The sequence below is a fragment of the Orbicella franksi genome, chromosome 2 (assembly GCF_964199315.1).
Source record: "Orbicella franksi chromosome 2, jaOrbFran1.1, whole genome shotgun sequence".
Classification (NCBI taxonomy): Eukaryota; Metazoa; Cnidaria; class Anthozoa; order Scleractinia; family Merulinidae; genus Orbicella; species Orbicella franksi.
Window position 1 is genome coordinate 38,930,124 of NC_138146.1, and position 27,061 is coordinate 38,957,184.

General features: G+C 39.3%; 3 protein-coding genes across 5 annotated transcripts in view; 1 reads left to right on the plus strand and 2 right to left on the minus strand.

Moving 5' to 3' along the window:
• The window catches only part of LOC145479811 (carnosine N-methyltransferase-like), a 5,075-nt gene extending 1,699 nt beyond the window's left edge, over positions 1 to 3,376 (minus strand). For both annotated transcript variants that reach the window (XM_081458271.1, XM_081458272.1), the window contains exons 1-7: positions 3,227 to 3,376; positions 2,899 to 3,100; positions 2,380 to 2,475; positions 1,802 to 1,875; positions 1,097 to 1,170; positions 618 to 684; positions 37 to 215 (exon numbers count right to left, since the gene is read on the minus strand). In XM_081458271.1, the coding sequence (XP_081314397.1) occupies positions 37 to 215; positions 618 to 684; positions 1,097 to 1,170; positions 1,802 to 1,875; positions 2,380 to 2,475; positions 2,899 to 3,100; positions 3,227 to 3,351 (817 nt within the window). In that variant the 5' untranslated portion in view covers positions 3,352 to 3,376. The remainder of the gene's footprint in view (positions 1 to 36; positions 216 to 617; positions 685 to 1,096; positions 1,171 to 1,801; positions 1,876 to 2,379; positions 2,476 to 2,898; positions 3,101 to 3,226) is intronic.
• A 22-nt stretch (positions 3,377 to 3,398) lies between these two features.
• On the plus strand, positions 3,399 to 26,725 carry LOC145479810 (E3 ubiquitin-protein ligase RNF180-like). 2 transcript variants are annotated; one of them, XM_081458270.1, is made up of 7 exons: positions 3,399 to 3,727; positions 5,610 to 5,991; positions 6,787 to 7,346; positions 7,957 to 8,152; positions 8,432 to 8,477; positions 8,608 to 8,684; positions 26,618 to 26,725. In XM_081458270.1, the coding sequence occupies exons 1-7, from the start codon at positions 3,518 to 3,520 to the stop codon at positions 26,653 to 26,655; spliced, it is 1,509 nt and encodes a 502-aa protein (XP_081314396.1). In that variant the 5' UTR covers positions 3,399 to 3,517; the 3' UTR covers positions 26,656 to 26,725. The 2 variants fall into 2 exon arrangements, with proteins under 2 accessions (XP_081314396.1, XP_081314395.1); XM_081458269.1 differs by lacking the exon at positions 26,618 to 26,725 and having other exon boundaries at positions 8,608 to 8,838.
• On the minus strand, positions 9,966 to 26,606 carry LOC145479808 (uncharacterized). The gene is made up of 18 exons (XM_081458264.1): positions 25,770 to 26,606; positions 22,817 to 22,861; positions 22,610 to 22,681; positions 22,170 to 22,496; positions 21,501 to 21,749; positions 20,376 to 20,873; positions 19,880 to 20,104; positions 18,868 to 19,194; positions 17,971 to 18,393; positions 17,122 to 17,400; positions 16,437 to 16,748; positions 15,370 to 15,720; positions 14,121 to 14,644; positions 13,376 to 13,430; positions 12,323 to 12,390; positions 12,128 to 12,197; positions 11,500 to 11,694; positions 9,966 to 10,861 (listed from the first exon to the last, which is right to left on the minus strand). The coding sequence occupies exons 1-18, from the start codon at positions 25,831 to 25,833 to the stop codon at positions 10,596 to 10,598; spliced, it is 4,350 nt and encodes a 1,449-aa protein (XP_081314390.1). The 5' UTR covers positions 25,834 to 26,606; the 3' UTR covers positions 9,966 to 10,595.
• Positions 26,726 to 27,061: the final 336 nt, after the last annotated feature.

Sequence of the window (27,061 nt, forward strand, 5' to 3'; positions counted from 1 at the left end):
TGGCAAGAATAAGATACATTGACAGACTCACTGTACCTTCCTCAGTATAAACTTCCAAAAAATCTCCAGCAGCCATTGAAAAATTCAAATCGGGTGGTACATCCGTTGGATCAACATCTGGGATTACAACTGATCTTACTTGATCTTCAGACTTTCTGTTATTACATGTCTGGTGTATATATGGGTAGATTGTGGTGTGATATTTTCCTGGTGCTCTGACAGAAAAACAAACAAACAAACAAACAAAAAAACAGACAAAAAGAAACAGTATAAGACACAAAGCAGAAAGTCAAGAGGAGAAGAGTCACTTAGAACTAAAACAGAACAAAATTACTTTTATTAATGTCTGTGTAGCTTAATAACTTGGCACCGATCAAATGTTTGAATAATCTTTCTTCCTCTTGTTAAAACACGTTGTATTCTGATACACCATCAGTGACACCCAAAAACAACCAGAATTTGCTTACAATGAATGGTGAGAAAGAGCTGAACAAATAGAAATGGTTTGGTAAACTGAGATATGTAGAAATACAGAGATATTATAAAAAAGAACCGGTTCTAACCCACATGTACATGGAGCTTGCAATAACTAAACTATCAGAAAAAAACTCAGACACCTGTTCAAAATGAAGTGTGAGGCAAAAAGCATATACAAACTCCACTCATTTCCTTGACATTTATATCCTGAAAAAAAAATTCAATGGTTAGGTTACCAAATTAATTTAGTGTGTTATCAGTACAGTTAAATGAACCATACATATTGCTAGGGTTATCTGTAACTGCATGATACATTTACATGTGAAAATGTTTGTGAGTGGCATAGGTTTGAGTTATTGCAAAATCTATCATGACTGCTTGCATCAGGAAATTTTCAAAGCAAAAATTAAGCTAAAGTTTGTATCAACTCTTTTCAGAGAATGATACCATGAAGCAAGCTCACTCTGTTCTTGTCTGCTGCATTCCCTGTCATGTGATTTGTCTTTTCTTTCTAAAACCTTATCTTCTTGCTCCCTTGGTCATAATTGCTTCATCTCCACCATGATCATATATCATATTAAAAGAAACATAATGGCCAACACTTCAAATTCCATCTTACCAAGTTTTGCGATATCAAACATCAGTCTAGCTAAGCCTGCCCCCGGTACAAGGATTGAAACATCTTTTTTGGAACTGCAATGTAAGTGTTCCATTAGCTGTTAGTAGTGTAAATGACAAGGATTATTCTGCTGTTAACATTATTCATTTCAAAAGTGTCTTATTAATTTTTCAATGTCCCTTTTCTCTCATATTTTTCTTGGGGCATGACACTGAGTCAGAACTAAAGAGAAGTGGTACCACCTGGGCCAAAGCAGAAAGGACAGAGCCCAGAGTCAAGTGAGATGGAGGAGAGTCGTTGATGGCCTGTGTTCTACTTGGAGTGAAGGGCCTAAGTTTCTCATATTTTTCTGCTAATCAAGTGCTATATAAATTTTTAATATTATATTATTTATTAATAGTATTAAAATTATCATTAATATCATTATTATCCTTTTGTCTCTTTTCGTAGTCAATATCATCATCATCATCATCATCATCACCATCATTATTACTATTATAATTGTTCCTCTTGTTGTTGTTGTTGTTATTGTTATTTTTATTTATTAAAGTGCAATTTTGAGTTTTTCTTCCTCGGGATTTATTTTATATTTTGCACATTTTATACATGTGTATCTGCTGGTACAAAGAGATCAGACAGGTTTCCTTCGTTGAAATGTAAACCTTTAAGTTGCTCACAACGCGCAAAAATGTGTAGTTCTCTAACCAATCTGTGCCTGGAAAAAGTCTTTCAATCTCTTCAATAATTGGTTTGTAGCAAGCATCCCTTTCAGCTTTTCCCTACAGACAAGCAAAATCAGAACTTAATATTTTACACCATGTAAAGTACATTGCTTGAATTTGAAACAAAAAAAAAATTTATTAAGTTACAAATAAGTGTTAAATAAAGAGTAACCTATCACTAGATTACAAAGATATACATGCCCTTTACATGAACAAAGATTTGAATAATATCACTGGCTCGCTGCATCTTTTTCACCACTTTCTGATTACCAAGTTGCCAATTAAGATGGTGAGTAAACAAAATCAAAACCTTTGCTGATTGGCAATGCTACCTGACTGCATACATATATCAGGAAAACACGTAGTTATAATTCCTATCAGGTGAACAACAGACTGTCTGTTGACTGCAACTACAATAACAAACAATAACAAAATTATATAACAACATTAAATGCAGCTTGCACAGTATTACATATAAATAACAATTCATTATTAAATTAATCTAAAAAAAGTATTATGTGACAATAAGAAAAAATGTACATATACATGATTGTTATGTACCTCGTCACTCCAGTCCCTCACAAACTGTTTAAGTGTTGTTGTAACTTTTTCCATGTCAAACCCACTGATTGGTTGGCTTGCTGGATCATTAGGAACCTTGATCAGTGGAAATCACAATTTCTAGATACACAAATCATATTGGTAGTCTAATTACCCAATAATGTATAAGTGTACATACATGGTACAGCTTTATCTCGACTGAAAGGTAAACTAACAAATACTACTTCACAGGTGCGTTCACTAAAGAGATCATGCAAAGACTTGATGTTGAAAAATTCCATACTATGATCAGTGCTACATATGCATGTAGCATCTTCATTGCTTGTGTGTAAAAGTTCAAAGCCAAACAAACAAACAAACAAATCATCTGCCAGAACAAATATAAGAAAACAGACAATTTCTTTTATGCCGACTGATCTTTGGAAAAATAATCATTTCAGTCAAAGAACTTAGTGTATTTGGTTTTTGAAAACAATAACATCAATACTCAAAATACAGGGTGTATTTAATACATCTTACCGATGAAGTTCTCGTATGATCTCTATTTTCAAACATTTCGTTGGTGTGGCTAACTATATTAAATAGGAAGTTCTGGTTCTCTTCAATGCATTTCTCTACTTTCTTGACATGGTCTTTAAAATTAGGAAGCATTTCCTGATGTCGTCTAGGAAGTAACCTAAAGTTCGCCTTGGTCTTTTGAAGTTTCCGTAAAGAGAATTCCCTAAAGATTGCAAAATAAATATTACGATTTGTAATCATACAAATTTCTCACATGGTTTCAGTCGTGCAAGTACACAGTGAAGTACAACAGTACAAGATTTTACACACAGAACAAAAGTCAGCTTACTTGTAATATAAAAATGCTTCCACAACTTTCCAGAAATATTGTCTCTCTAGTTTTTCATCATCAGTTTCTTGCTGATTTTCCACGTTTGTTCTGTCTGTCTGGAATCTCGCACCGTCGTCCGCCATTTTGAATTCAGCATTTTCCGCTGACAAGTTCTGCATGCGGCTCATAAATCCCACAATCCATAGAAAAAAAAAATATGGCGGCCATTTCTGGCGGAAATTTTGGGAGTAGTAACTGCATAAGATCAAACATTCTGTAAAACACAAAGAAACTAGTGATCTTGATTCAATGGATCATTTGCTGGACGAACCAACTTTTCGCTGTCGTAAATGCCGTATTCGTTTGTTTTCCGTTAAGCAACTAGAGTCCCATGAAGATCAGAGGCCGTCGAAATGGGATGCTGCAAGTCCAATAGATTTGTCCATCTACGACAACTGCTCGTCTTGGTTTTTGAGAGATGAAGACATGCTTCCTTGGATCACTGAAAGTGTGGAAGAGGTTTGATAATTAACAAATTATGAACACGATATTTCATTGAAAGTCTCTCACTAAACTGTGATAATTAAGCTAATTTTAAAATATATTATTGACCTCTTGCATTGTGTGAGTCATTTGGGGTCTCTGGTGATGTGCTCTTACCATAGACCTTGTGCCTATACCTAGACCTACATGTATGGGCAACTCTAAATAGGTGTCTAGAAAACGAAGACCGAAGACTGAAGACTGAAGACTGAAGACCCCTCAAAAACGAAGACCCCCTAGAAAACAAAGACCTCGAAAAGGTAGCCCTCAAAAACAAAAACCCCTAGAAAATAAAGACCTTGAAAACGAAGACCCCCTAGAAAACGTAGACCTCGAAAATGAAGATCCCTAGAAAACGACGACCCCTAGAAAACAAAGACCCCTAGAAAACGACTTGACCCCAAGAAAACGAAGTCCCCCTCGAAATTCTATCTGTAAGAGAAAAGATCGATGTCACAATGCTTCGATCAGTCATGTAGTGTGGAAACAACCTAATAAATGATAAATTTTATGAAAGTCATCGTGACAAGTCTTTCCAGGGTATTACAAAAACTAAGACCCTCAAAAAACAAAGACCAAAACCATCGGCAAAATGAGCACTGAATACGACATTAGATTGAATCACTTCGTGCGTTGTGCACCATGTTGAGCTTTATTCGCCACTGCTTTCAGCTACTGTTGGGCCAGCTTTGCTTTGTTTTGCTGCGCGAAGGTTACATAGCTCTGAATACGTCTGAATGGATATCTGGGATATCCCCAACGATAAATTAAATTAAGCGACACGAAAGTTGAAAGTTGACCTAAATTGTGTGATAGAAGTGAACAATGAACGAACATGTTATTCAAATACATTTTTTACCTTGTTTTGCATGTCTTGCATGTTGGTGAAAAGATTCAAACATCTGGAGAGGGAGTGTAGCTCAGAAATTTGCGTTAAACAGATTTGTGTTTTTGAAGCTCATGGTAAAACTAAGACTGTGCTTAGATGCAATGGTGGCGTGGCAAAACAATGGCTTGCATTGAGGTCGAAGGTCGGCCATCGCACGTGAGATAAACATAAACATTTTGGCGCAAAAATTATGTTTTAGAGCTGTCGAAAGATTCCAGCTATGTTTCACAGCTTTAAGCTTCCTCAGCTGTTACGAAAAGGGTCACATTTACTCAGCATTACATCGGTTTACGTTAGGGAAAAAAGCTAGGAAAAAGCTAGGCCACGCTTCCATCTTCATTTACTGTAAGGTCTGTCTTCGTTTTCTAGGGGTTCACAACACGCGTGATTCGATTAAATGTTGTATTCGGTGCTAATTTCGCCGATGGTTTACATTGGGGTCTTAGGACTCACATTTTCGTTTTTGAGGGGTCTTCGGTCTTCGTTTTCTAGACACCCCAATACTCCCAATGTGGCAGTGGTTGCCACTCTACTGCTGGCTTATCTGCACCTAAAAAAATAAATAAATAAGGCTAATAAAATGGCAAATGGCATGGGTCTTGTTGCAGTTCTAGTAAAGTCTCACGTGAATGGCTTGAAACCCTTTGAGAGGACAATAGAACAAACAACAGAAACAATGCCCTCTAGCCCCAAAACAATAACAGTTGCTGCAATGACCACAAATAGAGTTACAAGCTTACAAGAGCTGCTACACTACTGAATGGCATAGTCTGATAATTCTTAGTTTATAAACTCTAACCTATCTGTAGAGCTACACAGCATGTAAGTTGTGTTTTCTGTCATTTCATTCATGATGCAATTGAGGCATTATCTGGCCAAACAATTAGTTTACCGTGCTGTCTGTTCGATTGCTTATTTTTGAAGTTCCTTGCAACTTTCAAATATAAATATTTGTAATGACGTTTTTAGGCCCAGTGGACTGAAGGAAAACTGTACTGCCCTAAATGCAAGAGCCGCATTGGAGCATTTGACTTTATTCATGGAATACAATGTAACTGTAGAAAGTTTGTAATACCTGCTGTCTGGATTCAGAGAAGTAGAGTTGATCTTATTATGCCAAGAAACCTGGCAACAAGTCTTGATATTAGGAAACCTGTCATCAGTACCGATCAATCAGCAAGGATTCATTCTGACACTTCAACAGTAGTTCATAATGTGGTGCACTCATTTGGTGGCAATGATCAAGAGTGTGCTGGTCAACACTTGAAAGGAGATAGAGACATACCACAGTTCACATCATCTCCAGTTCGCTTGTGTTCCAATCCTCCTGATGAGGGAAATGAAGGGAAGGGTGGGTACATGTAGAAATGTTGAAAGTACGGACATATTACTTACTTATTAAAAGGGAACTTACTATGGAGATGGGTAACTTGCAAGATATACATCGCTCAAGGACAAAGACGGTACTCTACACTATTGAGTCATGTATGTTAACTAATATAATTTGCAAGTGTGCTGGTCAATAAAAGCTACATTTAATTATGTACATTGTTTTGCAATTCCTATTTTTTTGTATATTATGGTCAAAAGCAGAAGCTCAGCAATTTAAACAGTTGGGTAACAAGTGTCATTTATTTTTTATGATTATAACTGTATTTATCAATAACCTACACTACCAATTCAATTAGAGGATTGGCTGATTGATTGATTAGTGGCCAATCATCTTTGAAGCACTCAAAACCTTTGAGAGTCATACTGTTCAAAAACATACAAGTGTGGAACAATGACAATAAAGTGGAGGCCAATTGCCAATTGCTAATGTGGCTTGTGCAAAGACTTATGCTGAATACGCTCAGCAAATGAACTATGTCACCCTATAATATTGAGTAGGTACCCAGCCTAAAGTAGAATTACTCCCAGGTAAAACTACAGCCTAAATAAGGAACCGCTATATAGCCTGATGTTACAAAATATGTTCATGTTCAAAAATTTACATTCGTGCAGTGGCTGTACATACCTTGGTACATAATTTGGAATCACATCAGTAGTCTAATAATGCATCCCAAAAAGAATCGAGGCACATGAATTAAATGCAGATGAATGTGTAACAGAGCTGACTGAGTGTACAATTTATTTTCCTTTGTAGATATATCTACACATAGTCATTATAACAATGGCCAAGCTGAATCTTCACATAATTCTTGTCCAAGAGTCTACAGGGAACCTACATCCAGTTCTTGTGGCATAAGTATTCCTCTAGAAAGAAATGCTTCTTCTTCACTGCCAGGTACAGATTCATGTTCATCTATGTCTCTGGAAATTGGTTCTTGCATCACTGACCAGTGTGAAGAGTGCTGTGGTGTTAGATCGCATCAAACATGTCCTGATACAGGGAATGGAAATTCAACAGATGCTGATCAAAGAACTCAAACATTGTCTCATTGCAGTGTATGTTTGGATGCACCAGTGGAATCAGATTCTTCAGCAATGGAAACACGGCACATTCTGAACAACAAGGGAAGTTTTGAGCAGAGATCTAGAAGGAAACAAAAACGAAGGCATCATATGTCAGTGGAAAATACCGACCTACACTTACATGCAGACTTGGCAATTGAGCCACAGGTTTCCCATGCTGGAGATCAGAAGACTTACTACAGTTGTTTGATTGTTGATGAAGGCTTTGATGAAACAATGACTGGACTAAAGGTACACACACTTACTACAAATTTGGGGAGTTTTATTTATTCAATTTAATAATGAAAATGAAATATTTTAGTATTATGGACTTCATAGCCTGCATAACAAACATTCTTGCACAAAGCGCTTTTTCTGCATTCTGACCCCGCACAAACTGGAACAAGAACATAGAAAAGAATGAAGCAAGGGGTGGTGAAGTGCTGAGCGAGTCGGCATCTGTATCAACCAGTTCCACTGTAGTTACTAATTTGTACTAAAAGAAACTGGGATAAACTCTTACAGTGTGAATCACTTTGACTTGAGTAGAGACTATAGCAGGAGCGTAGCTGCGGGGGGAGGGGGGGAGGGGGGGGAAGGCTGGGGTGCCTGTGACCCCCTTTTTGTAAGCCTTTAAGCAAACAACCTACAACAGGTGGCGAAAACCACATGACAATCTGATGAGTACCCTCACTTTGACACAGTGGGACCCCCCTTTTGAAGAATCCTGGTTACCCCCCTGTATAGGGTTTTTTTGAGAACACTCTGGGTCTTTACATACGCGTACATTGTATAGACCTTGAAAAAAATCTGTTCCTAGTGTTATTTCATGGTTGTAATCCTCTGTTTTTTGATATTCAAGGTTGTCAATCGTGAATATCAAGATCAACACTGCTGTGCTGTGTGTTTGGATCTGTTGTATGAACCATTCAAGTGTTCTTGTGACCACGTATTCTGTGATCCGTGTTTACGCCAATTGAACTTCAGGACTGGCATTAGAGGAACAATAAGATGTCCTTTGTGCAGGCAAATAGTGCAGCACATAACACCAGCCACAGGTACACTGAAAAACTAGATTCTCACTGTTTTGTAGAAATGGTGGTTATAAGTTGGCCACTGACTTGTTAAGATAGATATAAATACCATATTGACTGACCGACTGACTATAGTGATGATCATGGCATCAATTCATTTCTTTAACTGGTAACTTGTTCCTTCAAAACAACTCTTACAAATTTAGATCTGTTTTTGTGTAAACACTGGCTACATCCACAGCCATTCCCGAGCTGTAATTGTGCGACTAAGTAGTTGACGTTTGTGTTGTTCTGTTGTTGTAGAAGTCAGAGGTGAGATCAGGAGAACATATGCTTCACATATTCTCAGGTACGATCGGATGATCCTGTTAAAGCCAAAAGCTGTTTCACCAATATGAAGTTGACTGTGATTTTCATGTGGTTATTACTGGAACAGAAGCCACAAGCTGCTGATATTCGCTTATTGTGTTACATTTCAGGAAACGTGACAAAGCTGAGCGTCGTGCTCCACACAGAAAATGGCCCCTTCCTGCTAATCAAGGACCTTTGCGGAGAGGTGCGTCACGTACACGAACTGTCACGCTACCCTGTGTTATATCTACTTTTCTTACGTGTGCATGCGTGTATACACTTGTGATGATTGCACTGCTATCCAACCTAGCTGGAAATAATGTCATTACAATGTATTAGGTATTACTAATAACAAAGGTCTCGCACGACAATTGATAATAATTTTGAATTGTATTTTTTTATATACGTAGTATTTTTTTTAGAGGGCTACAAGTTCCTTAGTTTTATAACTATAGGACTAAGTGCCACTCTCTTAAAAAAGGGTTTGATTGTCATATTTTCGTACAACAATACGGTTAAAATTGAAACAGAAATCTGGTGGAAAGAGAAGTTTCACAAGGATAAACAAACGTGAAAGAATGTACATAAAGAGGTACAGAAGGCAAAATAAATTACATTTGTAAAATTCCTGGGTGCGACGGTAAGACGAAATGACGGACTAACTACACATACAAAAAACGCTAAGCTAAGGCAGCTAAGGCGCTGCCCGAAAACCCTGTTGCGGGGCCGAGGACAAAGTCTTTCTCTATACAGGCCGACAAAAGCCGGCAAATAACGCTTTCATCATTATTTTTTCCTTGTAAAAAGGGCCAAAATTGATAGCGGACTATTTTTGAAATCGCGTCAATACACAGAGGAAAAGAGCGATTCAAATGCCGTTGCATACTCCAGAACGACGAGAAGATTTTCGCCTGATAACTTTCATCATCCGAATCCATGTCTCTTTACTTCTGTTTTTTGGCGTTAACAAGTCCTTCACAGCTTAAAGTTAACCAAGTTTCTTGCAAGGGGATATGAGGGCCCGGCCACACTGCACCGGAGAAATTCAGTGAAAAGGAGGTTTCACTCTGAATTTCTATCCACATTCGCCTGAGAAATTTAACACGCAACAATCAGCGGTGATTTTGGATTTGTGTTTAACACAGGCAGGGGAATCTCATGGTTATCATGACGTCATCGCTTTCGCAAAGCTCTGTTTTCAAATTGTATTCCGTCCGCACGAAAACGAAAAGTCGGTGTTTTCAAATGCCTCCGGTTTGAAGAGCGTTTACGAAAAGCTCCGTTTTCGTGACGGATTAGTGTGGACGGTAGACCTAACCGGAGAAATGAAGCTGCGTTTTCAAATTTCTCTACCGTAGTGTGGACATTAAACCATAAACAAGACAATACAAATCACATACATTGCTTGGAGTCAAAGTAGTTGTTTCCAGAAATTTATTTACATTCATCGTTGGATCAAATTTACATCTTATGAGTTCTGTCTACAAAGCTACAAACCTATATATTCTAGTGACATTACTTTTTATTTATCAAGCATCAATTGTGTCGTTGCAGGGTAACTTTTTAGCTACTATTAAAATAAAACTTCCCCACATGTTGTTTACGTGTGTTTTTAATCCCTGCACTCTTTGTTACTTGTACAATGACGTCATCGGGCCCCGCTTGGCCCATTGTCCTGACCAACCAAACCAAAAGTCCCGCAAATGAGAATTTAGTTGAGTTTACGTAGCGGTATAGGTCTGTAACAGACCTAAATCAAAGCGTTTTTTTTTTTAACAATTAATATAATTTAAGAAGTTGAAGCTTTAAATCCACGGGAAGGGGAACCCATAGAATACGACTGTTATAATCAATGAAAAAAAATATCAGGTTCTGTAATTCTAGGGAGAAGATCAATGGCTGGCTAATGGTTATCTGATTGTTGGTAATGGAGTTATGCTTGTGGCTATCTGATCTATTTATACAAACGCATTTTATCTTAGGCAATGTTTATATCCTATATGTCTTCCCTGTGTGGCTTGAAGCGTTATGCATAATGTATACATGTACTAAAATTCATCGACCACTCTTTGAGGTCGTTTGTGTCCGTTCTTCACTGCTGTCCCTTATTTCAGGTTTATACAACATCCTCGGCTATAAAATCAGCTAGCGCTCTTCGGATTCTCTCTCTCAGCTGCCTCTTGTTCGTAGAAGACACGATCTCTTGTAACATCGGCGATTTCTTTAACTTATGTTCTTGTGCTTCAATGACTGACTTTCTGAGGGGCAGTTTTTCCACAATGTCCTCCAGTCTTTTGATGGCCTCAGTGCGAATTATCTCTTTATTACCCGGGTGGTCTTGGGCAAAGTTAATCATTTCTTGTTTGACTTGGGCGATCCTGCCTGAAAACAAAACAAAAAAAATATTAAAATAGAATGAAAGGGGAAACTGTAGGAATAGTGCTAAGCTTCATGAGGTTAAGTTTGTGTAATTAGTTAGTAGATAAATACTAAACAGCGTTCTACGGATTTCATATTTTCGTAACTTTCTCTCTAGAGTTTATGGTGTCTACGTGCTTTGAAAAATCGTAAATCAAGGGCTCGGCTACAAGTGTAGGCAAGTTATGGTGGTCACTTTAATTGCAGGCATTTAACCGGCTTGGTTATACTTGCCTACGAGTAAGATCAGTAAATTTAGTTGGTTTTTACAAGCATTTTTGGCTTACAACAGGACAGCGCTCGTCTCTGGTATCCGAAACCTGAGGCGAATAACTCGTTTTCACTTTCAGCTTTCAGCGCTTTTACTGTTTGTGTCAAGTTGCCCTAAACAGGTCGCCGTAACCCATTTCTACTCCTGGTTAAAGAGAGAATAGAGGTACTACGCAAATAATCTTGTCTATAATCGCAATACAGTGGCTCGGACCCGAGCTTCAGCCAGACCGTAAATACCTAAACAGCATGGAAACAGTTATACGATAAAGTGTGAAAAAAAAACCGGAATTTTTTTGCGCCTGATAGGTACATTATCTATGAACACCTACTTCTAACGTATGCAATCTCTGCATCTTTAATAAAAGCGGTCTCCTTTTGAAGCAGATCAGATCTCTGCTGTTCGTCGATATTAAGATCCTCCATTAAGTCCAATGCAAGCTTAGTAGCGATAGCTTTATGGTGCTCTGGAGTTAAACCGCCAACCTCCGTGAGGGCGTCAGCATAGCCTTCCAGTGCCTCAACATCTGCAAAGATAAAACAAGGCCACATTAAGTTATGTACTTCAAACATCGTGATCGATTCGACCATTCTTGCGTTCTCCGATCTCTGAAAATATAGAACAAGTTCTTGGCTTCCTCACAGGCGTGGCCATCAGTGATCGTGAAAGATATCATCCTCTTTCAAGTTGAAAACAGCGTTTGTTCGTTAATATTGATAGCTGGTGTTAGAATGCGATGTGAAATGTAATAGTGTCTTCAAAGAAGCCAAGGATAATATCTTCAGTTTAAATTGCTGTACGTTTTATCAAACCGCTTGTAGGTGAATTGTGGTGGCCCCTCCAGCAAACTATTCCCACTTCTTGTCTATTACACTATCCGGGAGTGAAAAGTGCTCCATATTTAGCTAGTGCATTATACATATATACTTAAGGTTCTTAGTGCCATCTAAAGAAAATACCTTTTTCGACTTCTTTGGTAGCTTTTTCTGCATTTTCCGAGGGAACAGACTTCTTAAGTGTGTCGGCAAGCTTCAAATTTGAAAAAAAAAGAAGAAAGAAATGATACATTGGCGGTTTGCTTAATCAAGCTTAATTCAATTTTGCAAATTATAGACTTCAATGGAAAAGAATGTTAAATTGACAGCGTAACGTACCTGGGAAAATTCCTGTTTTTCTTTTAGGTTGAGATTTGCTGACTCGGCATCAGAAGCGGCACTGTCATCTTTAATTTAATTACAAAAAAGTAATTCAATCACTATTAACATTTTACTGGCTTAGTCACTCTTCGCCTATTATGTAATAAGACACAGCAAAAATAATCCTCGCCTTGCTCCTCAAGATGAGCTATCTTTTGTTGACATGATGAAATAAGTTGTTTTTGTTGGTCATTTTCCCACCTTCTTGGATTTCACTATTGTCTCGGGACAAAATGTGAAGGGCATGATGTAAAGTAATAATAGAATGCAACAAGTATAAATTCTGCAATGGTACGCAAGAAAAGTGGGAAAAAAACCCTGAACAATTCTTTCAAAAAGGATTAACTCTGGCTTGACCTGCATTTAAAAATGCGGTTACAATGGCCATTTCAAATGATGCAGAAGGATATGTGACACATCAAACTTTCTGTGTGATAAATGAACAGCTACTGAAAGTTACAACATCACAGAGTGAGTTCTCTCTTCAAAGTTTTGATTCTTCCACCACAACCTCGTTCCCAGGGTCTCTCATCTTACCGCCCCCTGGTCCTCGCTCGCTCCAGGGGGCGGTTAGATAAGAGACCCTGGAAACGAGATTGCCTCCCCCACCCTTTTTTTAATGTCTGAAGGTTAATAGTACAAAAACAAACAAACAAAAAAAAAACATCTAAAACAAATTAGACAAATACATAGTATGATTTACTAAATAAACCACGTTGGCAAGATTATGTTTAGCTAAGTCGTTATCTTAATCCTGAACCTAAGTTCACCAGGTTCATGGTAAAATAACACTGTACTCTAAGTAATATTGAATACGAAGCTTGAACACCAACAACAAAATTAACAGCAACAACAAACAACAGCGTTAGAAATTTAATAACAACAGCTACAACGACGATGACGACAACCAAAACTACAATAACGGCAAAACCGTTGATTTGGTGACCTAATTATAGTCGTTTCACAGACTTTATCTTACCCCTGCTAACCTTTGTTCATTTACAGTCATACCTTGGGTCCAGATATCGTCCAAAGCACTTTTCATTTCGGGTTTTTCAGCAGGCTCCTAAGAAAAAGCGTACGATTATAAGCTTCGGCGAAGTGAGTAAAACAAGTTACTAAATACTTCGCTGCTAGCGTTATATCTGACACATTGCTATTTCGTGAGGGACCCACCACACTCTTACTCTGATTTAGATCTGTACTATCTCCCAAATTTTCTATTTAGTGCTAACTTGGCGCAACGTGTGTTTAGTGATATAGAAAGTTTTCACTCACGTGGCCGGCAGCCATGTAAAATTATTGGACTAAAAGAACGTGTTTACGTAAGAAACGAGTTCAACTCCCACTGGAGTTGATACACCAGCATGGCTGCCGTTTTGATGTTTTGGAACACCAATATGGTTGTCGTGACGTCATGGGAAAACGCGCTATTCATAAAGAATGATGATCTCTCAGAGGGTTGCTTTCATTTTCCAATCGTTTCAATTTAATCTTTCCTACTTTACAGAGAGACGTACGGAAAACGTACATTGATTTGGCATACCAAATATGAAACATCGAACTTAAAATGAAATTATTGATGGAGGGCGAGGGTTAGAGGGGGGTCAGTGACCAAAACAAAGATTTATGTTGTCCATTACGAGGATGTCAAGGATTGGTAGGGGGGAAGAAGAACAAGGCAACATTTTTTTAGAGAGATCATACATGGTTAACTGGTTTCATACCAAACTTTTCCCCTAATTTCTGGACTTACTCGCTTAACATAGTTTGTAGTTTGAGACTTGTCTTTCAGGGCCAGCTCTTCTCCTGAGCCTGAGGCATGCACTTCGCCGTCTGCCAAAGCGGTAAATAAATTCTTTAGCGCAGCACCAGTCTTTTTATCTTTATTTTTTTCCGTCGCCTCATCGCTGACTGGAGCTTCTTCGGTATTCTGAGGTAAACTGTGTTCAATGTCAGACTTCCTTTCAATTTTATTATCCAGTGCTGCTTTTGCGAAGTCACCCATTGTGTCAGTGATTACTTTGCCTCTCTTACTGCTGTCCTGTCCTGCGCTTCCTTCTTCCTCGCCAACAGAGGTGTCTTCATTGTTGCTGCTATCTTCCTCAGCGGTATCTTCATTGTCATCATCGTCATCTTCTGTGTCGTCGCTGTCCCTCGAGATATAGTTTCGCTTATAATTTATTGCTTCTCCCGATTCGCTCTCTCCTGACTCGTCATTTTTGTCCGACTTGATAGAAGATTCAGGTGAATCTGCCGATCCCGATGAATCTCTTGATTCTATAATGTCAGTGAAACAAATGCACAAATTTTGTTCATAAAGCTCTATCTATAATTCTGTCATAGAAATACGTCTAAGAGAACGGACTAAAAGCATTACTTCTGTTACTCGATAGAAATCCACACCAGCACGAGCTGTTGATGTATTGATGGTACAAGGGAACAGAATTTATTTTCGAGTTAGGTTTAATTTTTCTTTTCTGGGAGTATATTATTTGTTTTCTCTATCTCGTAAAAGTTTGGAAAAACTCGAAAAGGTTGCAGAAACGCCCGCGCGGATTCCCACAGCATGTCCGCTTCTCCGAAATCCCCACTTGTTTCTCTATATTTCGATTGAAACGCTAAAATCATTTTCAAGTTCTCAAATAGTAAAACAGAACAAGCGGGAGCAATTGACAAAATGGTTGTGCGAGCAAAGAGGATTTACATTGTGATAATTAAATTAAAATTTAACCTTAATTGGAAACAATTTCTCAGAGTGTTACTATTGAGTTGTTAAGCACTCCTGAGGTGAATCAGTTCATTGAAGTTGTGGAAACACTTGCTTTTGGCTCATGCCACCACGACATTTCTCATTCCCCAAACTTGTAATTGTGTTTTCGTAATGACAAGGAAAATTTTGCTATTTCCTAATTTTCATACTGAGTATCAGTAAAAGACTCATTTATTTTGTTTTTCTAATAAGTGCTCTCGTGTACACATTGAATGATAAGATGTGCACGTACCGTGTTGCTCCTGAGGTATATTACTGCGCTTGGCAATTTCCCCATCAGCTGACTCACCGGAAACCGCTGAATAACCGGACTCGCCACTCTCGCCACTCTCTCCACTCTCTCCACTCTCGCCACTCTCGCCACTCTCGCCACTCTCGCCACTCTCGCCACTCTCGCCACTCTCGCCACTCTCGCCACTCTCGCCACTCTCGCCACTCTCGCCACTCTCGCCACTCTCGCCACTCTCGCCACTCTCGCCACTCTCGCCACTCTCGCCACTCTCGCCACTCTCTCCGCTCTCTCCACTCTCGCCGCTCTCGCCAGTCTCTCCACTTTTAGCAGATTCTTCAGACTCTGACAAATCTGCAACGTAGACAAATAATCGGTTTAGGCACAAAATAGATGATAAATATTCATTCATTCATTCATTCATTCATTCATTCATTCATTCATTCAGTCAGTCAGTCAGTCAGTTAGTCAGTCAGTCAGTCAGTCAGTCATTTAGGTATTTGGGTATTTAGAAGACACAATTGATCTACGGACTGTCTGTGGCCGTCTTCGCAGAGTGCGTCATAGTCGATAAATACAGTAGTGTTTATATCTCGAGAAAGTCGTATAGGAAAACAAAATATGACTTGGCATGCTTTCGCGGCAAACCAGTTATGACTAAACAAAACGGCGAAGGTTACTCCTGTTTTAGTCTTGAGCATGAATTATGCACAAGCAGCATTTACTACGATTTTAATCCACTGACTTGAAGTCGTAAAATTTCCGATTATGGAATTGCAGAATATTATTTGTTGCATGAGAAAAACCAAAACTTCAGAGGACCTCAAAGGTTTTTGAAAGATACTTGTAAAATGTGATCCTGGTAATATCACTGAATATTGCGCATGAGCATCTGTGTAACAGGATTAAGTGCGCATGAGTGAGAAAGATCATAGGCTCGACGCCATGTTGAAAGAGAGCAACAAGTTACATCATCTGTGTTGAATTTATTCTTAACATAAAGATTGTAACAGCATCCTCCAAATTAAAGATAGCTACATACTCAGACTAAGACAAAGATATTTACAAACCATATTGCTCCTGGGGTATTTCGTTCCTCTTTGAAATCGCTTGATCTTCAGATTCACCAGATTCGCCGCTCTCCTCAGATTCCCCGCTTTCACCGGATTCGCCGCTCTCCCCAGACTCTCCACTTTCCCCAGATTCGCCGCTCTCCCCAGACTCACCACTTTCACCGGATTCGCCGCTCTCCCCAGATTCCTCACTTTCACCAGATTCAGCGCTCTCCGCAGTTTCCTCACTTTCGACTGATTTATCTGATTGACCATTTTCCCCGGACTCCTCGGCATTTCTCTCGTTAATGGTCGATTCATCTGAGTGGTCTAAAATTGTATGGAGATTTTATATTGATAATAGAAGTTTAAATTATTTCTTGCTCTATTTCACGGTATGTTCACAATACCCTCCTTCACGGTAAACTTATGTCGATCACGCTGTTAAAGGAATCCGCAAAGTTCGTCTTTTGTAATCCGTGTCAATCTTCTCCATCCTTAACAATCCTTGTTCCTTTATGGTCTACTATTATCTCTTTGCTGTTTTTCCATCTTAGTGAACTATTATTTTCAGGTTTTCTTCAGTTCAAGGTAGTTATGTACGCGGCCAAAATAACTCAAAATACCGTAATTAAGCTCCTTTAAAGGTTGTTAGATAAGCGATTTAACTATTTACCTATTTATTAGGTTTGTTTCTGTTTACCTTCTTTGTCCTCTTCTACCGGTATCTTGCTTCTTTTCGATAATTCTCCCTCTCCAGATTCCCCTGATTCACCGGATTCACCAGATTCACCGGATTCGCCGGATTCACCAGATTCGCCGGATTCACCAGATTCATCGGATTCACCAGATTCACCGGATTCACCGGATTCACCAGATTCACCGGATTCACCAGACTCAGCGGATTCACCGGATTCACCTGACTCTTCAGATTCATAGCTTTCATCGGAACTCTGCCCTGATCCGCTATAAGCACTCGAGTCTGTAAATAACATGTACCAGTTTCAAAGAAACATTAATGGGTAGACACTTTTGGAATGACATAATGCAGTTTGTTTTCGTTGTGATTTTCTGTTCGTCATTATTTCCTAAGTCATGATTCTTAATTGCTTTTAGTCTATTGTCACCTTAAAAATATTCTTTTTACCAAGTGCATGTGCTTGTTTCTGGTTCGCGCCGAAGAGGCGAAAGATGAGTAGTGTAATTCCCTTTTGCTACATTCGCTTACCCTAACATGTGCTGGTTAGATGTATGGCAGAGAATACCGCAGTCTAGAAGCTTTCCGGAAGATCCATCTCTTATTTTTCAAGTCATTTACTCAAGCGAATTTGTAGCAGTCCTAATTCAGTCCATCCGGGTCAACTCAGTGGGGAAAAGCGTGTATCCGCTTGTGATGCCACAAACACGGGCTTAAAATCTTACGTTCACCGTGCTTATCAAAACGAGGAAAAATTGGACTCAAAGGATGGGGGTGTTATTCAGCCGAGCAAAAGTATAATTATGAGTCACGATTTTTGTAGTTGTCTTTTTCGGCAGATCACTTTGACCATACCTTTTACACTTTCGTTGTCGTCTCTTGAAATTTCATCTCTCTTTGTGACCTCGGTTTCTCCAGACTCGGCCGATTCATCGCTTTCACCACTTTCTCCAGATTCTTCGCTTTCACCACTTTCATCTGCTTCTCCAGATTCGCTCCCTGATTGGTCCGACCCCTGAGCTTCCTCCGATTGGTCGACCTTGATTGTCTTAGCTGATTCGTCAGATTTCTCCGGTCTGTCGGTCTGACTGGTTTCTTCAAGTTTGTCGGACTCTGCAGCTTTCTCTGGCAGGCCAGTCTGTTTGTTTTCAACTGATTGCTCATTGTCTTTAGATTTAGAATCATCTCCAGATCCATCAGATTGTTTGTCTTCTTGTGAGGCGCTGGATTGACTGGCATCACCTGATGCATCTGATACTTTTGTGATTTCTTTTATGGCTGCAAGATAACATGAGATTGAAAACGTACTTTGGATATATAGAGAGGTATTTAACAGTTTGGAGTTACAGGAGACGCAGAGCTCTATTAATATTAGTTAGCTCGTTGAACTTTGAAATCAAACGGTCCGGGCTCGAACCAAGACGCTTTACTGTCGAATTATCTCTCCAGTTAGGTGTAAACTGAAATGGAGGCTAGCGAATTTTACTTTAGGAGTAACCCTATTATAGACAAGCATCACATCTTGGAGGGAATAGAAATAATCCTAAACTCCAGCCTTACGGAACACCCGACCCTTTCCAAACTTTACCGATCAGTTTCCAGAGGTTTAATCTTGCTCTTAAGTAGACAATCAATTTCTAATGTTGTACACTACACTTCTAACTATCGAAAAAAATTTACCTGTAATTGCACGACACCCTCTTGAAATACAAGAGCCAAACTACAAACAACCATATAAAATGTGTAACATACCTTTCTGAGTTTCCGTCGGTATCTCGCTCCTCTTGGATATCGAGCTATCACTTGATTCACCAGATTCCTCATAATCTCCTGAATCTCCAGACTCTTCAAAGTCCCCGGATTCACCAGATTCTTCAAAGTTCCCGGACTCACCAGATTCTTCAAAGTTCCCGGATTCACCAGACTCTATAAAGTCCCCGGATTCACCTGATTCTTCAAAGTCCTTGGATTCACCGGATTCTCCAGATTCCTCCGACTGGCCAGATCTTTGGTAGTCCCCGGATTGAGCAGAGTCTTCCGCCTCACCTGAGGCACTCGATTCATCGTTTTCCTTCGCTTCTGAAATAAATATTGCGGGAAGAATCAATGACATGTCTTCCTACCTTTATTGCTGAATTAAATTAGCAGGTAACCTAAAGGAACCATTATCAAGGTAAAGGATGAGATGGTCAGGATCCTGCATGAATGTAACATCTGCTAGAGTGGCAGATGTTACAGAATGCATGTGTCCCATGGGTTATAGGACAGACCACAAGGCGGGAATTCCTGGCCTCAGCTCAGTCAGAAGAGTAATGGTGACTCAATCCGGAGATCTTACCCAGAAAGAACTTAAAACACATCCCACCAATATAAGTCATGTTCAAGGATTTGACGCCAAAATCAAGGTTTCTATCGGCTGATGGACAGCAAAGAGCTGAGTCAAACTTAAGTCGTTTAAACCCTAAGAGGTCTATCAAAGTCAATCAAAATTGAAAGCAGATTGGTCCTCATTGCGTACCCTCGTGTGGCTAATCTTTTAACTGACGAATATCTATAGAACTGATTTATTGCCCGGTGTTTGATATTTTTTCTGCAATAACACACGTAAGACCTTGCGTGTAATCGCATGTCCGAGGGACTCCTACATGCATCAGGCGATAGTTGGTACAAGTGCAGCAAATCAGATTGTGAGTTTGCCAATAGTCCACTAATTGTATGTTGGCTAAATGCTAAGACTTTTAGCATAGCTTCTCGGTGTACCGACCTTGGTCTTTTGGAATTTCATCCCTTTTGCTAATATTCGAGTCACCAGACTCCTCGGAGTCCTCATAATCCCCTGATTCCCTTGATTCACCACTCTCTTCCCAGTCTCCGGACTCTTCGCCTTCTCCGCTCTCTTCAGACGATCCACTCTCTTCTGACTCAACCACTTCTGTTGTTCCGGAGCCACTGTTCCCCTTGCTGTCTTCTACTTTAGTGGTAGCTGTTTCTGTAAAAAAGAAATAATTTTTGGCGAGCTAATCAAAAGGACGGAAGCTTTGTAATTTTTAAAAACAAACTCGGTTTTGCTTTAGTTTTGTCTTTAAGAGCGACTAACAGTCACTCAGTCTTTTACGTGACTACAACTGGTCGCATTAACACGAGACCTGCAAGGCTAACGTGATGGGGTATGCTCTAAATATAGACATTTTGTGCTCTTTAATAGCTCTCGCTCGTTTCAGAAATCAATGACCTTAAAAGTCATGTAATGACCACCATACCTTTGTCTTCTTTTGGTATTTTACTTCTTTTCACCAAGTCCGTGTCCTCTTCTGATTCGTCTCCGCTTTCACCCGATGCTCCGGATTCATCGCCATAAGCCGATTGACCGGACTCACCAGATTCACCTGACTCGGCAGCATAGCCTGATTCACCTGACACGCCGGACTCACCGGATTCACTCGACTCGGCAGCATCTTCCGATTCACCGGACACTCCACTTTCACCAGATTCGCCAGATTCATCAGAATAGCCAGATTCCGCTGATTCTCCAGAATCGCCCGATGCCGAACTTTCGTCGTCCGATCCCGAAGTTACTTTAGCATCTTCGGCTTTCTTCGCCTCATCTTCCGCTGTGGCGGTTTTCGGTTTGTTACCCTCCGACTCTCCTTGACTAGAGTCACCAGATTCTTCAAAATCCTCTGCATCCCCAGATTCTGATGTGGAACCGGAACCATCCATTTCTTCTTCCTCATCGTCGCCATCTCCAGTCTCATTAACTTAATCACGGGAGATAAGAACTCTCGTCATATTTTCAAATAACATAACAAGAAAAATATACGGTCGGAACAATTGTTTGCCAATTTGACTCGGCATAAATCATCAGTTGTCTGAAGAAGGTTGTCATAGTAAGATGTTAAAATGCGAAAGAGTATTATCATTGGTAGTGGTAGTTCGACGCTGGTAGATCGGAGGTTACAATGTTTCAGCGCCATGTAATGAAGAAATCATAACCTTCGATTAAGTGATGTCCAACTTTCACCCATAATAACGTTCTACAGCTCGGATATCACGTTGGTGTTTATACCTGGAAAACCTTTCAAGAAAAGTGTCAATTTCTGAAAAGGAACTAATGACTACAGTAGGACTGCTCTAGAGAAAAGGAAAATAATAATAGGAAGCCAATCACAGAATAAAGCCTGTTTGGCCTTTATCACAAAGTTGATGCGAGCTTGAAAGCAGGTCCCGTCATTGGGCGCCATTTGTTATGATGTACTGACGTTCACGTCGTCTTAAAACGACTGCCATATCTATTTGATTGCAATATCATTAGACAAAACTAACACATTTCCTTTTAGTGTTTTCCCCTTCTCGTTTTCTGAATCAAGTGTCATAATTTGTAATACCTTCTTCAAACACTTCTGTGGGAATGACGTTTCTTTTGACATCGTCACCAGATGATTCCACATCTTTTGTCGACAAAGCAACTTCTTTCACTTCTTCGGGCTCATCTGATGACGAGCCCTCTCCGGATCCACTAGAGATCGGGTCTGAGGATTCGTCTGATTTTACTGTTTCAGAAGTTTCCGTCTTTTCTGATGATTCGGCATCATCGGGCTTAAATATTCTTGGAATGTCACTTCTTTTGGAATATTCTAAACAGATATATAAAGCAGTTTAGCGCTGCTACTTAATTTTCTACCACAATTTAAACGAATGCTGCAATATATTTCAGCGGTGGCCTCATGGTTAGTGCGCTCGTCTCCGGATCGAGCGGTCCGGGTTCGAGCCCTGGCCGGAGACATTGTGTTGTGTTCTTGGGCAAGACACTTTACTCTCACGGTGCCTCTCTCCACCCAGGTGTATAAATGGGTACCGGCGAACTTAATGCTGGGGGTAACCCTGCGATGGACTGGCATCTCATCCAGGGGGGAGTAGAAATACTCCTAGTCGCTTCATGCTACAGAAACCGGGATAAGCTCCGGCCTGATGGCCACTTGGCTCGCATGCAGACTTTACCTTTACCTATTAATGACTACAAAAGCAAAAAGTGAGCCATTTGATTCATTCAGTACCTTCGGCACTTCCACTCACGGCACTCTCTTGGGAGTCATTCTCGGTCGCAGATTCTTCTCTACCTCCAGAAGCTACCGAATGAACGTCACCAGACGTTTCGCTTTCAACAGCGTCTGCTTTTATACTATCAGCGGTTTCTTTTGTTTCTGTTTCATAAGCAGGTTGTACTTCTAACTTGCTTTCTATTGGAATAAAACTTCTTCTTTTCTTTGTAAGTTCATTATCATTCTTGTCGATAATTTTATCTGTAGTTTCTGCGTTGCTTGTGTCGGGAATTAAGCTGCTCACTGTGTTGGATGGCTTTGTTTCTTCGCTGTCCTCTTCGTCTGAAAAATCAAGTAACTGGCGTAAGAGAGAGTCCGCTGGGGTTTTTAGGTAAGGAAATTCGTTGCTTAGACCCAAAAACAACTGATAGCTACGGAGTTTATTGTATCCTTACCCGGTATTTCCGAGCGACGAGTTTTGTCTCCATCCAGAATTGCGTCCACTATAGCAGAAATTATTGTTCTAACTGCAGAAAAAGGAAAATTTATTCAACATGTAATAATTGCTAGGTGGATACTTCACACTCATCTTTCAAATTAATATCAGGTGTAAATATAATTTTAATGTTCTCCGGATAGTGATGGCTCTCAATCATCATTACCTTCTTTGTCGGCTTCTAAGTCATCAGCTCTTTTTTCTCTTCTCCCTGTGGACGCAAGATATGAGTCGATTATTATTAGATAAAAAGAGGCTTTGTCTTTGCTTATAATAATGAAAAACCTCGACGAAATTGTTCTGAAGAGTGGAAGTAATGCAATAAAAAGGGGGAGGTTGACATTTTGGAAGGTTAAGTTGAATCAAGTTGTTGGAATTGCAACAGCCTTAACGAATGGTTCCTTTTAGCACAACGAGCTAGGAAGCTTTGGTTTTGGTTTATTACTGGCTGCAGATATTTTTTCAATCTATGTCGTTATCGCCCTCATTTTCTACTTGATTCTCCTGACTGAGAAGTATGACTAATATCTTCTTGTCAGTTTGTGATCAACCAGCAAGGACATGATCAAGTCTTGAAGGTTTTGGTCATAAAACTGTGCTCAGTTTATCGGCGATATTCCTTGAACCTTTTTAAACATTCACACTAATTTCCAATCCGCGACAAATGATGCAGCATTTAATTTGGCCTTCTCCAACACTAAGCACTCTCGTTAATTAATGGAGTTTCCTCAGATTTGTCATGTTTAAAGCACGTTTTTTACAAGTAATCAGGTGCTGAATGCGAACAGAATCTCAGCAACGTAATGTTTTTTTTCAGTTCAGTCGCTATCGTGGATGCTTGATTTGTAGAATAAGTTTTGATTTAATACTCTGTCACATTTCTTATCAGTTTGTTCGTAAAATTTTTAAACTTATCAGACCTTGGAACTTGTGTTGATGTAATTGTGTTATTTCAATGAACTATTCGTTCACTGATTTGCAATGCCTCGGGGTTACCATAGAGACACCAAGAAATAAAATACGTCTATATCTAACTATTTTCGTGACTAAAAAGACATCGTTCACAAATGGGGAACCCCATTGATTCAGGGCAGAATAGTTTACGAAAATAATGTCAAATAACATTGTAATCCAGACACGATTAGCAAACTATAACGGGGAGAAAATTTATGATATGATGTGCTAGTTTATTTCGTTCTTACAAATTGCTGGCACGCATTATGATGGTTTTACGTCTCAGTATTGGTGTTTCTAAAGGGCGTGTTTCACTGCTAGGCAGGTGCTCAGTTCCAGCGGGCTTCTAGAGTAGTTTCCTTTACATTCAAACATGACTGTTCACGTACTGAGGCGCACATCCAATGGCGTACACTGTCATGCCTTTAAACATGCCTTAAAGACGATGAAGTAAGCTCTAAAAGGCGGAGGATTTAATGTGCACTCTTGGTTAGTCTCCCAGTCCCAAGGCTGACATTACATGAGCTTTACGTCTTAAATGAAGGTGGTAAAGGAAGTTTCCTCCGGTTAGGTGCTAAAGCGGACCGATTTCCTTTAAAGCAATTTCTTTATCGGTCTGCTCATCGACATAGAAGTGTAGAATCATGTAAAGGACGATTCAATTTAAAAATACGTTGTTTTTCTAATATAAACTAGTTGTCATAGTTAAAGTTGTCTTTTACTTTGGAGGTTAAGAAAAGCCATACATTCATGCATAGACATGATTTTGACTATACGACCTACACTCTCCTACAAATCGATATACCCTCCTGTAGACCCTGATGTGTTTAAAACCAAATATCTACGGGAGAATACCATAAAAACGTTTCATTAAAAATGTTTTAAAAAGATCTGGCTTTTCTTCTTTGAAACTATTGTTGTGACGAACTTTAGAGTGAGTTGAACTTGTCTAAACTGGTGCTCTAACAGCATGTATTACAGGTAGCTGGGTCAATGAAATTCACACAGACACTTCGCGTAATCGAATTGTTTCCTTATATCGATTCCTCTCATTTTGAATTATTGTAACAAAACTACAAGTCTTCCTTGATTTAATTTTGTTCCTTTGTTCCCCATTTTTTTCTTTTAATAGTTCGGAGACATACCAAATGTCATCAACACCTAGAGGAGAGTAACACCTTTCATAAGCTGTTCAATTTTGCTCCGATTCTTAATTACATAAGCCCGAAGCTAATTTAAACCCGTTAAAATAACTGAAATAATTTGTTAATCCTTCATTTGCCCAACAACGACATGAAATCGAGAGGTTTTCTGGGTGTGTTCCACCTGACATGTTCAGACACGCTGACCCATGGTACCAACGACCAAAGGTGGCAGTTTACACCGCCATTTCGTGTCATGAGTCGTATACCTTGACTGATTTGGAGAAAAAGTGCTATATAGTGAACTAATCCTTGACTAATGTTCACCCACTCCGTTCGTAAATCAAAATTTGAAATCTGAACACATGCCTACGAAATATAATCTTCGTCAGCAATCGTTCAACACTGTTATTAGTGAACGCCTTTCCTATGAAAATGTTTTCATTAAAGCGTCCTGGAATTAATTCACCTTCTATGATACCAATTGAATAACTGACTTATATTGTCCAACGTTTAATGTCTGTTTTCTTTCTGCACTACAAAGAGTACTTTAGCCAGGTACCATTTGTGTTGGAACAAGCCATAGGCTCTGGACATATTTAATTTGTGAGTTGGGAAAACTCAGCCTTAACAAGGGCTGAGTTTGTCTGTCTCCTAAATATTACGCGACAGAACGAACGTAAATTAACGGCTAAAACACTCCAGATAACTAAAAGCTCTTCAAAGTTTTCGAGTCACGTTATCTCAGCTTCTATTTCTGTTCATGGCCAGCTACATATTTAATGAACTCAACAATCACAACTAATTGGATAAAGGAGTTCTTTATGCTTCCATCGAACACAACAGTCGCTGGGAAAGAACGAAATTTAAGCCGTTTTTTCAGTTTGATCGCTCAAAACAAGTTGTTTTAAAGAATAGTGTGAAATGTAATCGGATAATGGCCACCATACAATCGCGTCCAACTTGTTTTGAGTTCGATCTCTGATCTTAGCCAAAAATATTGAAAATAAAAAGCTTACTTACGTGAAATCGGCGACGCCTGGGAAAACCATGCCAGGCAAAGAATAAGAAGTACACCAAATTTCATCTCACATGAGATAAAGCCGTCCTTAGACGACGGAACTCAACGCGAAATATTCTGATATTTCTCTCTCACATTTACCAGTCAAAAGCTATCTCAGAATATTAAATCAGGCCAAGATTGTCTTTAAGCGGACCACCCGCAGCAGACGAGGATGGAAGCCTGGAGCATTGCCTACTTCGCCAATGACTTCATAGGTTGTAAAGGGTCGGAAGGCGTCGCAATTCTATCCAATCAGAAGGTCGTTCGACTACGTTATCCATATTTGGAAATAAGGTCTACCATTGATTTGCAGACAATTAAAGCGTGCACCAAAAGTATTTGTTTTGGGACCAAATGGAAAAAGCGTGAAGCTCGTAACTTTCGTTTAGACAAAAAGCCCGTCCACTCGTAAACGTTATACAAATCAACTCTATGGTAACAATGTTTCTCTTCCAAATACGCGGAGAACAGATTTATAATCGGTTTTTAAGCGTTATCCATCGCTGCATTTCTTAAACAAAATCTAAAACTATTGATCGGTCAATATTTGCACTGCTTCTAAACACGAGCAATCTCAAGAGGTCAGCTGGTACCAGTAAAAAACTTCACGGTTCCTTCCCTTCAGCAGGTGGTACATTTTTATTATGTCATTTATACAAGCATTACCGTGAGGTCTTTGCTCTTTTAAACTTTAAAATGCGACGGTGATGTAATATAGAGGCAAATTTTGCGCCAGAAAATGTTTCTTTTTCTTTCTCTTTCCAGTGTTATTTCGTTCTGATGTCTTATTATTTGGTTATTTTATTAGGTCCAGAGTGGTTGATTTCCTCGAGTAACCAACCGTGACTTCTCATGAGAGCTGTCAAACGAACACACTCCAAACCTCTTGACGCATTACAGGAGGTAAAACAGTTGTCTCTAAGTTGTGACAAACTAAAACGGATGCGTTTTGGTTTGTAATTTCTGAAACACCTCTAAGACAATGACAGATAATAGAAAAGAAATAAAAAGATAAAAATAAAGACAAAATAGAAAAAAGGTTCTGATTAAACCATTTCTCTAAAAAAAAATCATTTATTGGAGTTTCCAGGGCTGAAAATTTTCCTGAAATATTACCATTTATTTCCGCTCAGAGTTCACTGTTTGGTTTTCAAATAATTTGGTACTGAAGGAATGTTCCAAATTTTTGGAGTGAGAATAAGGTTTGTAAGTGTTTTGTATTTTGCTCTTAAAATCGTCAAGGATGAAAATT